Here is a 15523-nt window from a genome sequence, read left to right as displayed (position 1 = left end):
AAATATCATATTATTCTTTATTAAATTACATAATGTGATAAATAATTAAAATGATTAATAAAAATATTCATAACATTTTTATTTTTAAAAAATTTATCTAAAAATTCTTAATGGTCAAACATACAAATTTTATTCATGAAACATGATTCTCGAGAATGAAAGAATTTCTCTCTTACCAAACACCCCTTAATGCTTTGTCATAATTCCTGTAATTTTTTTTTATCATAATTAAAGGGAATCCATAGGTCCCAAAATAGACCATATTCTTATAACTAATTGCCACCAAGTTTCAAGTTTGACCGAATGTCTCTATATATTTTTCTCCATCTTCACACGGACATTTTATATCTATTAAATTCAATAGCAATTGTCTTTCGAAGGTATCTACAAAAACTCGTTTTCCATAAACAAAATTTGTTGTTTGTCCCTTATTTTTCCACTGCGGTGATCCGGTGTTGGCAAGGTGATCCAGTGGCAAACGGATCATACTATCATAGAAGACCAAAACAGCAATGAGTTTATTGAAGGATTAGTTTGCAATACTATAAGTTAAACCACCACAAATTTTTGGTACAAATTGCATCACGCAAATACATTCTTATTATTTTGACAGTGGAAATTGTACCCAGCCCTTTTGGCGTGGCATGCATGCAACAAAATCAAACATAATCATCCTCATGAAATGTTTTTTTTTCTTTCTATATTGTCAAAACGCCTACAGGCAGGGCAGAGTCCGTGGCAGCACAGAGTTTGGATAATTTCAACTTGCAATTTTTCAATCGTGGAAGTTAAATTTGTTGTGACCATATTAATCTCTCTTCTAATTTTCATGTTAGCACATGACAATCTAGAATGATCTCATACATTCTGATTGAGAGGAACTGTCGGTTCAGGAACTGGATCTTGGTTACCTTCACTATCAGATGGTTGGGATTCATGTTTGGCAGCAGCCTGCAATACCCGGTTCTGAACATCTGATGATGAAGGTGATGTAGGTAATCCTAATCCATTTGATTCTAATTTTCCAGCAGCCCATGAAAATGCTTGTGCTCCAAGTCTAACAGGAGAAAGCAACAACCTTTGAAGGAAAAATAAGACAATCAGGTCAAATTTCGTAATAGATGACAGAGTAAAAATGCTAAGAAAGAATATAGAAGCTGGTAATTTTTGTTAGCTGCTACTCCCACTGGTCTCAAATACACATTTTTGAAAAAAAGTTAGAATCTCAAATATTTGAGACCAAGAAAAAATATGTTTTTTTCTTGGTCTCAAATATAAGAAAATTCCAACTAAGGGAATAGCTGCTCCCTCTGGTCTCAATATAGAAGAAAAAAACACATTTTTCTTGGTCTTAAATATAAAAAATTTCAATTAATTTTACTTTATTTAGTGCTGCTATCTCTAAAATACCCTTCATTTAATTGAAGTGCTAGTTTCAATGACTCTTTCTTATTTTTTATACCAATTTCTAATGAAGGATAAGTTAAAAAAAAATACTTTTTAATTGAAATTGATGCAATTAAATGTGGTGAATTAATTTTCTTAGTTAATGTGCAATGTTTTTTTTCTTATAGTTCAGACCACAGGGAATATTTCCTAATCTAAAACATATCTTTCTACACAGAAGATTGATTATTTATTTAAAAAAATAGTTTTCCATTCTTCTGGGAGAGAATTATATTATAGATGTAATAATATCAGACCGAACTCTTCTCCCCTAATTTTTTTACATGCTTGAGTTGAGCACTAATATATTGCAGTTTAAAGGTAATTGGAACAAACACCAGCCAGGTTGTAACTCTCTCCTAGTTACAAGTTTCAAAATGTATTATTCATATCTATGCACAAGTCACGTTTAAAATCTTATTTATCAGATCACAATAAAAATTTCTTCTATGTATACTATGTTCCAATAAAAAATTTCTAGGTATTAGTAACCAAAGATATTTGTCATTCTCAACAAAAAAAAAAAAAGAAACGTCATGCCCAAAGAGTTGGTTTAGCTACATGAATTCCAAAATGAATAGTGCTTATATATATACATATATGTGTGTGTGTCTCACATGCTCGATGTTCACGTATATCTGTCCAGGGGGGCATATGAACACATTTTCTGATCCTTTCACATGTCTAAAATCATGACTTTTGTGTCTGTGCAATAGTTAACATTATTCATAATATATATAGGCAAAAGTTCAAAACATAAAAAGACGACTGTGACAAACCTTCCATGAATATTAAGATAACTTGGTCATAAGCTAATATTTAAATTACTAAAAGGTTGTCTACTTTCATGATTATATGACCAAATATCCATCATGAAGTATACTTACCTCACATCTTGTTTTAGATCTTCTGAGTTTTCATATGAAGAAACCCGCAAATAGATGGTCTGGTATACAGTGAACCATTGGTAAGGAAATGGAAAATCTCTGATGTTATTGACCAAGAGACTATAAAACATGACAGAACATGAGAATTTCCCAGCACACAAATATTATGAGCCAGCCATGTGATTTCAAACAAAAGTGGATATATAAACTAAACTCTCACTGAAAATTCTCAAAGAAACAATTTGATTGAAAAGCACTTGCTGAAAGGAAAATGAACATACCAAACCGAGGCCAAATGCACCAATTAACTGTAATGTCTTCTCCAACTCTGAGACAATATTGATTGTGCTTTGTCAGATCAGGACTATTAAAAAAGCCTCATCCCACTTGAGGATGGTGAACAATAAAGTGATGGGAGTCTTTAGGTTTTCATTAAAAAGAAATCATAGACATTGAGTCACTCGTGCATGATGTTTGATGGATTTAGAGCTTCAGTTTAAGCTACTGAATCAAAATGAATTTGCATATACTATATAACCCCTTAATAATAGTGTGAGAAAAAGTAGACCAATCACTAATCAGCTTCACAATAATCTAAGCATATAAATGCAGAGGCACCTATAAAAATGAAAATAAAATAAAATAAAATAAAATTCTACAACCTCTGGCTACTGCCATAGAATTTGGATGTAACCCAAAAATTAAAGTTTTAAATCATTAGGTGTTAGGTCTTAACAAATTGATTATTTTTGAAAGAAAATGCACGCACCTAATAATGCATACAGCCCTGCAATAAGTACCTGAGTCAAAAGTAGTTGCATTTATTAGAATATAATAAAATTGAATGCAATCATTTAACTATTTCCAAATCAAATAATAATATGAAAGAAAATATTCCTTCATGATATCAAGGAAGTAGGCAAAATATTTATTTAAGATTATTGTATATTATATAGGAATATTTAGTTACATACATATTCAAAAAGAAATAAGTAAATTTCTGAAAATATTAGAACAATGGAATAAATCAAATAACTAGAAACCATTATCAAATCCCCCCCCCCCCTTACTTTTCTCAACCCAAATTGCTCCACTGGAATATTTTTTTCTACCTCCACATATCATGTTATGAAACAACACGAACCTTATTAAATTGACTTGATAGTTAACATAGAGAAATCCAACCATTGGCAAATAACAATTTGAAAATCATGAAGATGTCATTCAAGTAACTTGACACTTACTGTACCATAACCTAAAAGTTGCCAAGGAGAAGGACTAACATCCTCCAGAATTGCTTCAGCTTCCTGTATATGTACCGAAATGCATGTGCATCAATGAACACCCAACATATATAATCAAGCTAAAGTTTCTCTTTTAACCTTTTATATGTCTTCAAAATAAAAGCATAAACACAGGAACAGATGGGACCCAGGACACAATAAAGAAAGAAATCAACAAAAAGCAGTTAGAGTCATTACAGAATTAGTTAGGTAATAAAGAGTAGTGAAAGAATTGGTTAGGTAGCTAGCTTGAATGGTAGGAGGGGGTAAAAGAGGACTCCTTCTGAATTTTTAATATTGGAGAAACCAGCACTAGCTCAGTTGTAAAGGGAAAAACCTTGGAAGGAGTATTCTCTTTTTTCTCTGTTTGTCATTCAATCTAGCATCACAGATGCATTCTTTAACTTTCTCTCTTCTCGGTTTTCTAACCTCTCTTAAATTTCAGGTTCTGTTTTCGGGTTTGTAACTGACACACACACAGGAAGTCTTACAAGAATAAATAGAAAGAAGGCTGGCATAAATCTTAATTATTCAATACAATGTCAGAGATAAGCAACTTCTGGATTAGAAGATTATAGTTTCACTTCTTGTCCTAAAAGAAGATTTATAAAGCAACTGCATTCTTTATAAACTCCTAAATAAATGAAATGGGACTACTTTAAAGTTTACTAAAATGAAATGCAGAATCATACATGGTTGCAACTTTTGTAGTATTTTTCAAAAGACAGACAATGAAACTGGAAGAAGGTAGCTAGGCAATGGCTTACTGTAGAAATCAATTCAGTGATTTTAGGCTTTTAGCCAAAAGGTTAATTTACAACAAGGAACTTATAGGCATGGTTGAAGCACCTAAGTAGCAGCACCTACCTAACCTATAGAGTTTTCATCCCATTAGTTTTGGATACTCAAGCTAACAAAATTGGTAAAGATACAGATAAACAACAGTAGTTTGACGAATACCTCATTGAGGATGGAAAGTGCTGTCTCAGGTTTGAGTTCCTTGATACGGAGACCTTGTTTCATCCAAGAATAAAAGCCTCCTTCAACCAAGTATGGATTCTGTAATATCATACACAGGTTGTTAATTTTATGATACTCCATTACATGGATTTGATATTAAAGTTAGTGATTAAGTGGATTGTGCAGAATGTATCTGTTAGTCAACCTGGGCAATACAAACCACCCCTAAAGCACAGACACTTGAATAAAAAGGAGCTGTCTCTATGTCTATGACGTATCTGGCAATCAGCATTTGTGTTGACAAGGAGGGACTAAGTGTTAGTTTGAACATATATGAGTTAGGGCATCTGGAATTCAATCAAATTCATTTTTAATTTTTTTTTTTCATTTACAGTTTCAAGCAATCAAAGACTCGTGTCCTTTGCTGGAGTATCACGAACTAGCTCATAAATCATCATATTTTAACCTCACAGTAAGAGTTCAATCCATTTTCATTCAGAACTATCATTTTATATTTGATATTTAATGATAAAGATACCGCTAAGGGTGAAATCAAGCAGAAACTAACAGAGAGTCGAGTTATGTGAAATAGTAGGAGTACATTTAACAGAATTTTTCTCTATTATTATCTTACCTTTTCCCCATGACAGAGCTCTTCAACCCCAATCTTTAAATACAAATGTCATTTTCAAGGATTCTATATCAGATATGGAAGCAGCATAAACTGTTCTTTGTTACCTAGATCCCAAATCTCATAGTACAAAGCTAAACTCAGCAAAGAATTTTATGAAATATATCAGTAGTTTTGCAGCAAATATCTCAGCAGGTATCGAAAGACTTGCCTTGACCCCAATTTTTCTCAAGGATCTTGCAATGCCTTTAGAACAAGTACCATCAGCATCCAACACTATAACCCTGGAACTGTCCTATTGGCCAGAGAAAATAAGATTTTGAGACATCATTTCTCATGCCAATTCCTGATCACATTTAACAAGTATTGGGCTATAGGCACACAAACTCAACACATTGAATATGTGACTATCTTTTACCATGAACTTTTACCTATTGTAAGATGCAACATATCTAGGCACAAGCACTTTAAAAGCCCCATTTAATGTCATAGAAAAAATTAAAATGATGAAACTGCCAAAAGACAATACTTATTTTATAAATACCATATAACTTTAGTAAGTAGTTATTGATAAATTAAAATGATGAAACTGCCGAAAGGCAATACTTATTTTATAAATACCATATAACTTTAGTAAGTAGTTATTGATATCCCTTTTATTCCATGTACTTTCCTGTAATTTTATTCAGAACAATGGACCCTATTCCAAGATACAAAGATAAACACCTTAACAATCTTCAAATTTCGAATAATAGCTGCAATCAAGGAATCATCAAGCTCTCTACCACTCTTCAACAACTTGCGTATGGAGCCATCAACCTGAGAATTGCATATGTTATATTAGCAGTAGACAGATTATAAATTAATTGTTAATCAATCTAACAAGCAACCAAGAATCTGGATTTGATCCATTTAACAAAGTCAAGGTGTACCACAATTATCCCAGTCACATCTTTTAAATATTGTTGTGCTTTAAACAAACCTCAAGAGGAATTATACTTGCATAACGAAACCTAGCAGCCCGTCGGAGATCAGGAATTCCATCTTTTTCTCGCATTTCCTGCAGGAAAAAAAAAGGAGCAGTAACTCCATTGGTCAATTTTTATATCAAAATAGTTAGCCAAACAAATGCAAAAAGATAGGAAAACTTCCAAAATATGAGACCATAGTTCGAGTTTGGAAGAAGTGTTGAACAAGAATAGAATGGGCATCAAAACACAGGGATAGTCTGACGTTGCCTTCATAAATTATACAAATGTTTTTCCTGCTATGGATAAAAGCCAGAAAAATTAATCATAACTTACCTCAGAGCGGACATCAATAAGTGCAGCATTTGCGTCCTCAGCCAAAAGCTCGAAAGCTGATTTAGGGGACAAATTTCCTGAGTAACCTCCATATGTCCACAACCAATAAAAGGCCCTGCATATCTATGCAATCTATTACAGAGAGCGTTTGTGATGGAAATTTTATTCTTCAATAGACAAATAACAAAATTTTACTTTTGAGGAAGGAGAAATTCACATACCATAATGTGGCTGAAGAGCCTACAAGAACAACAAATGGAATGATTGGGTCATTTGGATCCAAGCCAAGACTCTTCTCCAATGAATAGACAGCCATGTATATCTGCCGATGGAGCATAAATTGTCACAATACATAAATAGACTAGAAATAGCTAACAAATTTAGAATGTTTGTGAAATAAAACAGCAAATTGAGAGCATGGATTCAGAATATTTCAACCACCAATAAGGGCAAGGAACTTCTTAAGCAAAGCTGATGAAAAGGCACCCATGAAGAAGATGATTTGACTCAACTTATTAGATAATTCAAATCAAGTTCAAACAAACATTAACCAATATGAGATTTCAAGGGAAGTTACGACTTAGAATCAGGTAAAGTTGAGTAAAGTATCTAATTGAAACTTCTATTATTCCATAAAATGTTACCCTTTGAGTTGCTGACCCAACAGGCCTCAAGATTTCTGTTGCTTTATCTTCATATACATTGACTGTATCCCTAATTCCTGCGGGAAGGAGCTCCTTGGCTGAGCCATATAAGTAGACAACATAGGAAGCCCCCCTTGTTAGAGAACTCTCTACAACTACAATTGTGCGGCGCAACACATCAATAGCCACGGCAGGTGCTTTATTTGTGACTCCAGTCAGCTCACTTGAAAAGCTGGTTAATTTTTTATTTGCTAACTCCCCTGTTTGATCAACAGAAGAAAATGCCTTGCTAAAAGTATTATCTACAGATTCAGTAGCAGTTTTAACAATAGAATCTACAAAAGAAGTGGCTGTATCCAGTGAGCTTCGTAAAGCATTTTGTCCCTCATTGATTGAGGCATTGAATGATTCATTGAATCCAGCAACAAGGTCTCCAACACTTGCTTTTGTACTGGCTAATGATTCATTGTCCACATTAATAGAACTAGGACTTGATGTAAAGTTCTCAGGCATTATATCTGCAGCCGATAGTGTTTCTGGTTGTGCTGGTGTCACTAATGTGTTAGATCCTTCAGTTGCCTGTTCTGCGAAGTCCGCAAGTTCATCTGGCACAGTAGATAAATGATAACTTTCCGTGTGTCTGACTTCCCCGTTACTCAGTGAATGATGTCCATCTGTCAGCACTGGTGAATAACCCCACGTGCTTGTAAGGTATCCTGATTCACTTGTAGAAGAAAAACTGCCCAATACTGTCTTTGTAGCTTGCACTGCAAATGAATTTCTCAGTGAATGAGCTCCATATTGTGAAGCCAAATGCACACCTTCTTCAGCCACACATCTGCTCTCAAGATCCTTTCGAATTGGGTGCAATCCCCCAAACAAGGGAATCTGCAGGAACAAGATCAAATTGCCTCAAGTAAAAAAAAACTAACAAACAGTGATAGATAAATAAAACTGAAGTATTTCCATCTCAGAGATGCCTAAATTGAGTTCAAGAACTTAACGAGACAAGATTTATCATTGATGGGTATGCTGAAGAAAGCAGAAACACAGAACATTGTTAGAAGACTGAAGAAATTGACCTGGGAAGATGTGGAATAACTTGGGGTGGCTGAGCAAACAGGCAACATTCTCATATTGATGATCACTGTAACACATCAATCAAACATAACCCGCTATCATCCTCTTCCTCTGCTTAAAATCAACACATGCATTTGTTATTTTACAAATTGGAGTAACGAGAACCATGATTTTCAAAACTAAATGTTATTGTACTCCAAATCCGATATCAATTTTGAGTTTCAGAATTACAAGCATCCAATTCAAATTAATATAATAATGTGTAAAAATGGCAGGCACTGACCTTAGCTCCTTTGTTAATTTGTTGTTTGAAATTTGATTGAGCTTAAGGCTTATTTAAAAAATATTTGTGGAACATTTTGGTAGATTATCCAAATGGAAAGGGAGGTTATGGTGGAACACGCCCGGCTCATCCTATTTGCTTTCTCGTTTTGTCTCTTATGCACCATAGACACCACAGAAACTCACGTCACACATGGATCACTCGTTTTGATGCCAACCAAATTTACTGACACTGACACTCCAATGGAAATAAGCTCGATCATATGGGTATAGTTTACAATTTCAAAAACGTTTTATGAATAATTTTGAGTTTAATGTTTATAATCATAAAGTAACGATGTGACAAATTTTTCTGTTTTTGTTGTGAAGTATAATTGTTAAGTAATAAGATAAGTTATCTTATTATTAATTAATTTGATATGATATTTACTTATACTTTTTTAAAAATTATATTTTTAATTTTTTTTATAAAATTCACACGTTATTTTTTTTACAAAATTCATTTTTCGATTTTACGGATTAATTTTTGTCTCTTAATTATGTTCATCATTGTTATGTGATAAAATATTACTCCTTTGAGATATTTTCTAACAATTTTAAGGAACTATAAATTTTTTGACAATGCAAAATTGCCAAAAAGGATTTGAAATTTTGAAAAAAAAAATTAAGATGTAATAAACAAAATCTACAACCAACAATACACCAATTTACAAACACTTGAAACTTACATCAAAACTTATCATTATTGTCACCATTAGCATCTCATGTTGACAGTTTGAGCAAAGCATTCCATAGGGAGTAAAAGAGTTGGTGGACCAAAATAATAATGAAACATAATGGACCGAAAGTGATGTATGATAACCATTGTAATAGATTTTAAGTCAACATTGCCCATTGAAAGCAAGGACTTGCAAAATGATGAAATAACCAAGAAAATTTACTGGAAACCGAATAAATGAATCCGACTACCAAGACCCTTTCCCCCCTCTCTATCATACATATTCTAGTAAATAGGATTTCTATGTGACAAAACAAAATTGTGGTCTAGTTTCTCTTACATTCTCATTCTCAATTAGAAAGAACTAGCTAGCTGCCCAGGCAAAGATCTAGGCAAAAATTAATTTTTGGAAGAAAAAAAAAAAGTTGCACGAGCTTGCACGTCTCTTCCCCACAACCTGCGGCTGCCTTTCTTTATGAAGTCTAATCTGTAAATGAATTACTATGTCGTCGCGTGAAGTGAGAACTACTGCTCCAATCAAGCCTCCAGCAATGCACCAAACATGTAAACACTTATGACAGATGCTTCCCTCCAACCAATTCAAAATCAAGGCAAGCATAATTTGTTGCTAGCGTGCAATTAACAAAAGAATGCATCAGAAAATAAGAATCAATTCATGGCTCCAGATGCTGTCAATCCTCTCAAACGGAGGGTTCCTTGAGCAGATCAGATATTTTTGAAGTAACATTTGCCACTTAAACAATCAGTCAGTATGGAATGACATATGGCAGAGCAAAAATATCTGCTGGCTCTATATGCACGGCTTCTGCCCATACCTGCAGTGTATCCCCAACCTCTGAAGATTTCACTACAGGTTTCCTTTCTTGCGAATGACTGCTGCCAAACAACCACTCTTGGTCATCAAAATCAGACCACTCATCTGCTTTGGGTACGGAATATACCTGACTTATGTACTTGGTATCTGGATGAGGTGGTTTTGCAGATGCTTCACTGACTGGAGCTGGCAAGGTAGCAGTGGGAGTGGGAGTTTTTGAGGAAACTGCAGATGGTAGAACTTCAATGATGCCATTTGTCCTGCGTTTTTTGTTATCAACCTTGATATTAGAGGCTGCTGCTAGCCTATTATCAGATGTATTCTGAAGGGAAATTTGGCAGGGTTCCAATATCCTCCCATTTTCAGTGAGATGGGAGGGAGAGGGGGAGGGCGTTGGCAACTTACTGGGCCAATTGTCATTTGCTGTCAGAAAATTCAGAAATGAATGTCAGCCAACAACAAAATACAATATAATTGAAAAAATATATTAACCATCAAAATATGAAAATAATTATGTAGGAACATTAGAAATCTAACAGAATCTCATAGGATGTAGATATCAGCTATTAGGTCAATGAAATGATATTTTAAATCTAACAAGAGAAACGCTCTAGTTTATCTAATTACAACCAGAATGGATCATTGAACACCAATAATAAAATGATGATCTATCATGTATGACACTCACCATGCATAATTCCATTTGATTCAATGTCCTTCCGTTTCTTGAGATTTTCCCCAACAGCAGAATTCTCATAGATGTGCCTGGAAACCTGTGTGAAAGAATTTGAGCCTAATGGACCAGCTTTGGTGCTTTCTTTTAATTTATTCTGCTGCTCTCTGTTTTCATGTTCAGCATTCTCCTTTGCTTTCTCCTCCTTTTTCTTTTCTTTACTCCTGTCTTTGTCCTTCCCATGTCCTTTTTTCCCCTTCTCTTTATTTTTCTTTTTATCTCTGTGTTTATCATCTTTTTTTTCCTTAACCCTCTCTTTTCCTTCAACTGCTGCTTCCAAAGGTTTGTAAAAATTATTTTCCAAAGATTTGGGCATTTCATCAACCCTGTGATGAAATTTTCCAGCATTATTCTGAACTGTTATATTTCCAACTGGTCGGGACTCAGCCCAGATTTCTCTCCTATCAACCATTCTAGTATCAATGCCCTTATCCTGAAGCCTTTCCTTACCATCAGGCCAGGTGCCACTACCCTTAGTAACCAATCTAACAGCTCCCTCATTCTTTCTGTGTCCTGCAGTTGCAAACTTTTGAGCCAATTGATTCTCAGCTCCTCCGTCATTATCCCTAATCCTCCTTTCCAAATCCAGGAGGAATTTAGAATCCTTGTTTTCCTCAAAAAAATGATTATTCTCTCTAGCCTTCTCTCCATTGTTACTGGCAAACTGTTTGGTAAGTTTATCCTCAAGTAAAACAATCTTATCAATTGGTTTGATTTCCTTTTGATGTAGTTTACCAGCATTGGGACCCTGAGCTTGTCCTGGAAATTCTTTCTCAATTGCAGCACCGGTTTTGCTCTTTTCTTTATCTCTGTTCTTGTCCTTGTCTTTCTTTTTTTCTCTATGTTTTTCTTTTTTGTCCTTCTTTTCCTTACGCTTTCCATCCCTTCCTTCTTTGTCTCTCTTTTCCTTCTTCTCTTTGTCCCTCTTCCCTTTTTTATGCTTTTTTTCTCTGTGCTTTTCCTGCAAGTTGTATGGTGAAATTGGATATGAAGACTAATAATCAAATGAGGAAACAAGCAAAATGACTTTACATGTCCATTCCACCCTGAAAATAAATACAAAAGGGAATATATCCACAGAAGAACCATAACAACACGGTCCTAGAAGATCCAAGAAAGAAAATAACAAGACCATTAAATGCTCACTCTTACACATACAAAATACACAGCAACTAATCATTAATTTAGCCCTTTATAACCGAAGAAGATATACAACAAACAAAAATAAAAATCATTATCAAGCACAAGAAAAAAATTCAAAGCAGGAGACATAAAAGTCTCTCTAAAGTGTAAACAGACAATCATTTTACTTCCAATATCCACACATATAACATCTTACCTCGTGGTCTCGACATTTGTTCCAAATGAAAAGGCACACCTCAAAACCATGTTTTATCCTACATTCCACATGTTTATCATACAAAAAGAAATGGTATGCCAAAACCATCCAATAATAGACATGCTTTAATTCTCCACACTATCTCAGCTCAATAGCATATTTCCAACTTTCCCACAATGTGTCATCTATTACTTTTCCCATCTGAAGGACTCATAAGTTGATGACAATTGACAAGTAATTGTTTATTCAATTCTAATAACAGATTATGTTTTGACCCCTTCCCCCACTCCACATCAAACACACAGCACCACAAAATCAGCAAAAACAAAAGCATTATTTTACAGCGTACGACAGACAAAGTGGGTTTCACTAATATTTTTGTTTTTGCCCAGATAGATGATTTAAAATAAATGATAGATCAGTACTCCTGGCATGAAAGTAGAAATTAAATTCTCTTTATAGAATAAACTTCCACGAAGGCAGTAGAATGATGAGGATTTAGTAAAAGATATTAGTCCTAATGGTTTTCAGCTGTTGGGGCCATAGTTATCAATCCTGGATGGCGAAGCATAGTGGCCATCTTAAAAAAAACCATAGTGGGATGCACGATGACCACGATTATAAATATTATAATACAAACTAAATAGTTTATACTGCACTAAAAATATTCAAAATCAAAAAACAAAGTGAAAGAAATGCATAATAAATAATAAATCTCACTTATAATTTTACCCAGAAAAATGCATTAGAAAATGAGGAATAAATTGCAATTTTACCAAAAAGAAATAGCTAAACATTGTTTTAGGTTTAAAATTGGGTTTTTGAAGCTTTTATCATATTAGTGCCGCTATAACAACTGCTATTGAATCCCATAGCAGGTCAAGGCCACTTTGCTTTGCTACTCCACTATAGCACCAATACAGCGCACTTTTGATAAATATGATTTGGCCTTTGATCGATATAGTTTTTTTTAATGTTAATACCTATATTTTCACTAATTAAATTCTTGGTTGTTATTCTTAAAATATTGGTATATTTTTCCTTGTTTTTCAAGACGAATTGGATCACATAGGTTTCATTTATCAAAGTATTAGTCCACAAGGGAACAGAACCTGAACAACTGAAATAAAAAAATCTTATTCCAAAGAAAGAAAGAAAAAACACTACAGGAACCAAAACCTAAGTGGGTAAAGTGTAGGGGTCAAATTCTTGTTTAAATCTTAGTGTAATTTGTCAAAGGACAAAAGTCAATAGAATAAGAAGAGCATAAAAGCCTCTTCATGGGCAGAAAAAGAATTTATCCATCGAAATACAAAATACAAAACTTGAAAAGAACACGAAAATCAAACATGAATCTTGTAACACTGTAAGACAGAATGAGGCAACAATTATTGCGATGTACACCAAAGGAAGGATGCAAGCAACAAGAACCAACTTCCATCAACCAAGAGGTGAACATAACAACTTATCAAAATAGGGGGGGAGTATGCCTCCAATCATCTTCTATTGCACCCAAATCCTAAATGAACAATGCCTTTTTACTTTTGCCAGTGGGATACATTCAAAAAGACCGTTTCAAATGTTTCAAGTTTATCAATTAAAATGGACCCTAAGCAAATCCAATTCATCTACGGTTCAGAACAAAGGGATGTACATAATTAAACCACATCATGGATGAGTTATATTGATAGCCACATAGCACGTATATTCTTAAAAAACAATTTGATGGTCCATTCGCAAAGATGTATCTTATATTTAACAGCTACACAACTGACAAGAAATTTCATTTTTGCATCCCAAATCATGATAATGAAACAAAATGTACGCTGTGAATATAAGGAAAGTACGTTAACCTTTGTCAGTAATTCCACATCCTCTGTTGTAGCCTTCTTTTCATATCCCTTGTTTGTATATCCTGGTGGTGGAAATGGAAAGCAGCGCGACATTGCACAAAGTCCAGATATGTCCGGTGTATGTTCCTTGTAAAATGGAGAATATTTGAATTAGTTTCCAGTAGCACTGTTCCAGAAAGGGAACCCGAACCAACCAGCAACTATGCTCTTGTCCATGCACCATGTCACCGCATTCATTTCCAGCTTCAATATTCCTCCATAAGCTTCTTATTGGCTGACTATAAACACAAATTATGGTGACCAACAAGGATTACTTTACTTGCCTTGACCAAATATGCAATCGGCGGAAACTAATATTATAGAAAATGAAGGAATCAAATAAACATGGACCACTGAAGCTGACTAACAAAATTCCTAGTACGGTGGTAAATGGTTGAGCAGAATCCCAATAAGTATATGCTTAGGATTAGGGTTCGTCTTGGAAAGAGCAGCAATCAGATCCTCTGTGAAAAAAGGAAGACCCTGCCTGCGAGTAGAATAGGCTCTGATAAGTGAGTAAGGAATTAATATAGGCAATCCTCTTCCATGCTCATGTGAAACTTAGGAATAAGCAATCTCCAGGTAGAAATGCTGAAGCAGGGTGTTTCGAAACCCACAATTGGAAGGTCTGAAGAGAACAGAGCTCATGCCCATTTCATGCAAACCCCGCGAGTACGATCCAATGAAAACCTAGAAAATCCAGTAACGGAAAGAAGCTGGGTAGATAGCCAGGGAGAGAAAGAAAACCCTAATTCCAATCTAGCGAGGAAGAGGAATGAAAACTTGATGGGTTAATAAGAATGGATGAAAAGGGGCAGGGGTGATATTGAAAGAGAGAGTTACTAGGTTGTATTGTAGGATGAAGAGATAGGAATAAGATCTCTATTTCAGTATAATAATAAATGAAGGCGAAAGAATGGAGTTGTCAAGATTCTGGGTTTTCTATTATCTCTTGCCTGCGTCTTATAACAATGGATGCGTCTCTCGTGTGTGTGTGTGTGTGTTTATCTATTGCTGTGTCTCTGTGCTACGCTTATGTGTTCTTTTTCCAGCTCTTGCCCATTCCCCTTTTCAGTATTAATTCAAATAAATATTTATTTATATAGCTAAAAAATACGGACAACATAATAATATACTTACACTTCTTTCTTCCCATTTAAATTCTAATTCTACCGTTATTCATAGGCTTCTTTTAGTTCCTGTTCTACACACTTGCACATAAATGCCATCAATTCAATGATTTTTTTAAGTAAAAATTCATCCCAAAGGATGATATCGCAATAAATTGATCATAAAAGATCAAAAATACAAATTTAATATATGAATGTTTAAAAATTATGACAAATTGTTAAATTTATTAAATAAAATTTTCATTAAATTACTATAGGAATTAATCTAACATTAAATTATGACATTTAAAGATCAATTTGTCATTAATTTATCATATTATTTTGTTATACTTTTTATATATTGATTGAATAAAATTTTC

General features: G+C 34.2%; 2 protein-coding genes across 3 annotated transcripts; both read right to left on the bottom strand.

Moving 5' to 3' along the window:
* Positions 1-496: 496 nt before the first annotated feature.
* On the bottom strand, positions 497-8677 carry LOC114381330. 2 transcript variants are annotated; one of them, XM_028340554.1, is made up of 14 exons: positions 8519-8677; positions 8238-8346; positions 7156-8043; positions 6733-6833; positions 6512-6626; positions 6190-6267; positions 5934-6026; positions 5419-5502; positions 4577-4675; positions 3578-3640; positions 3103-3133; positions 2615-2661; positions 2334-2392; positions 497-1078 (listed from the first exon to the last, which is right to left on the bottom strand). In XM_028340554.1, exons 2-14 carry the CDS (start codon positions 8289-8291, stop codon positions 859-861), a joined length of 1932 nt encoding a protein of 643 aa, XP_028196355.1. In that variant the 5' UTR covers positions 8292-8346; positions 8519-8677; the 3' UTR covers positions 497-858. The 2 variants fall into 2 exon arrangements, with proteins under 2 accessions (XP_028196355.1, XP_028196357.1); XM_028340556.1 differs by lacking the exon at positions 5419-5502.
* Positions 8678-9433: 756 nt separating this feature from the next.
* On the bottom strand, positions 9434-15087 carry LOC114382691 (myb-like protein X). Its single transcript, XM_028342266.1, has 3 exons — positions 13996-15087; positions 10759-11764; positions 9434-10493 (listed from the first exon to the last, which is right to left on the bottom strand). The coding sequence occupies exons 1-3, from the start codon at positions 14086-14088 to the stop codon at positions 10003-10005; spliced, it is 1590 nt and encodes a 529-aa protein (XP_028198067.1). The 5' UTR covers positions 14089-15087; the 3' UTR covers positions 9434-10002.
* Between the last annotated feature and the right edge of the window lie 436 nt (positions 15088-15523).

The sequence above is a fragment of the Glycine soja genome, chromosome 13 (assembly GCF_004193775.1).
Source record: "Glycine soja cultivar W05 chromosome 13, ASM419377v2, whole genome shotgun sequence".
NCBI classification, from domain to species: Eukaryota; Viridiplantae; Streptophyta; class Magnoliopsida; order Fabales; family Fabaceae; genus Glycine; species Glycine soja.
Note: the sequence above shows the minus strand (reverse complement) of the source record. Positions and strands in the feature narration are given on the sequence as shown.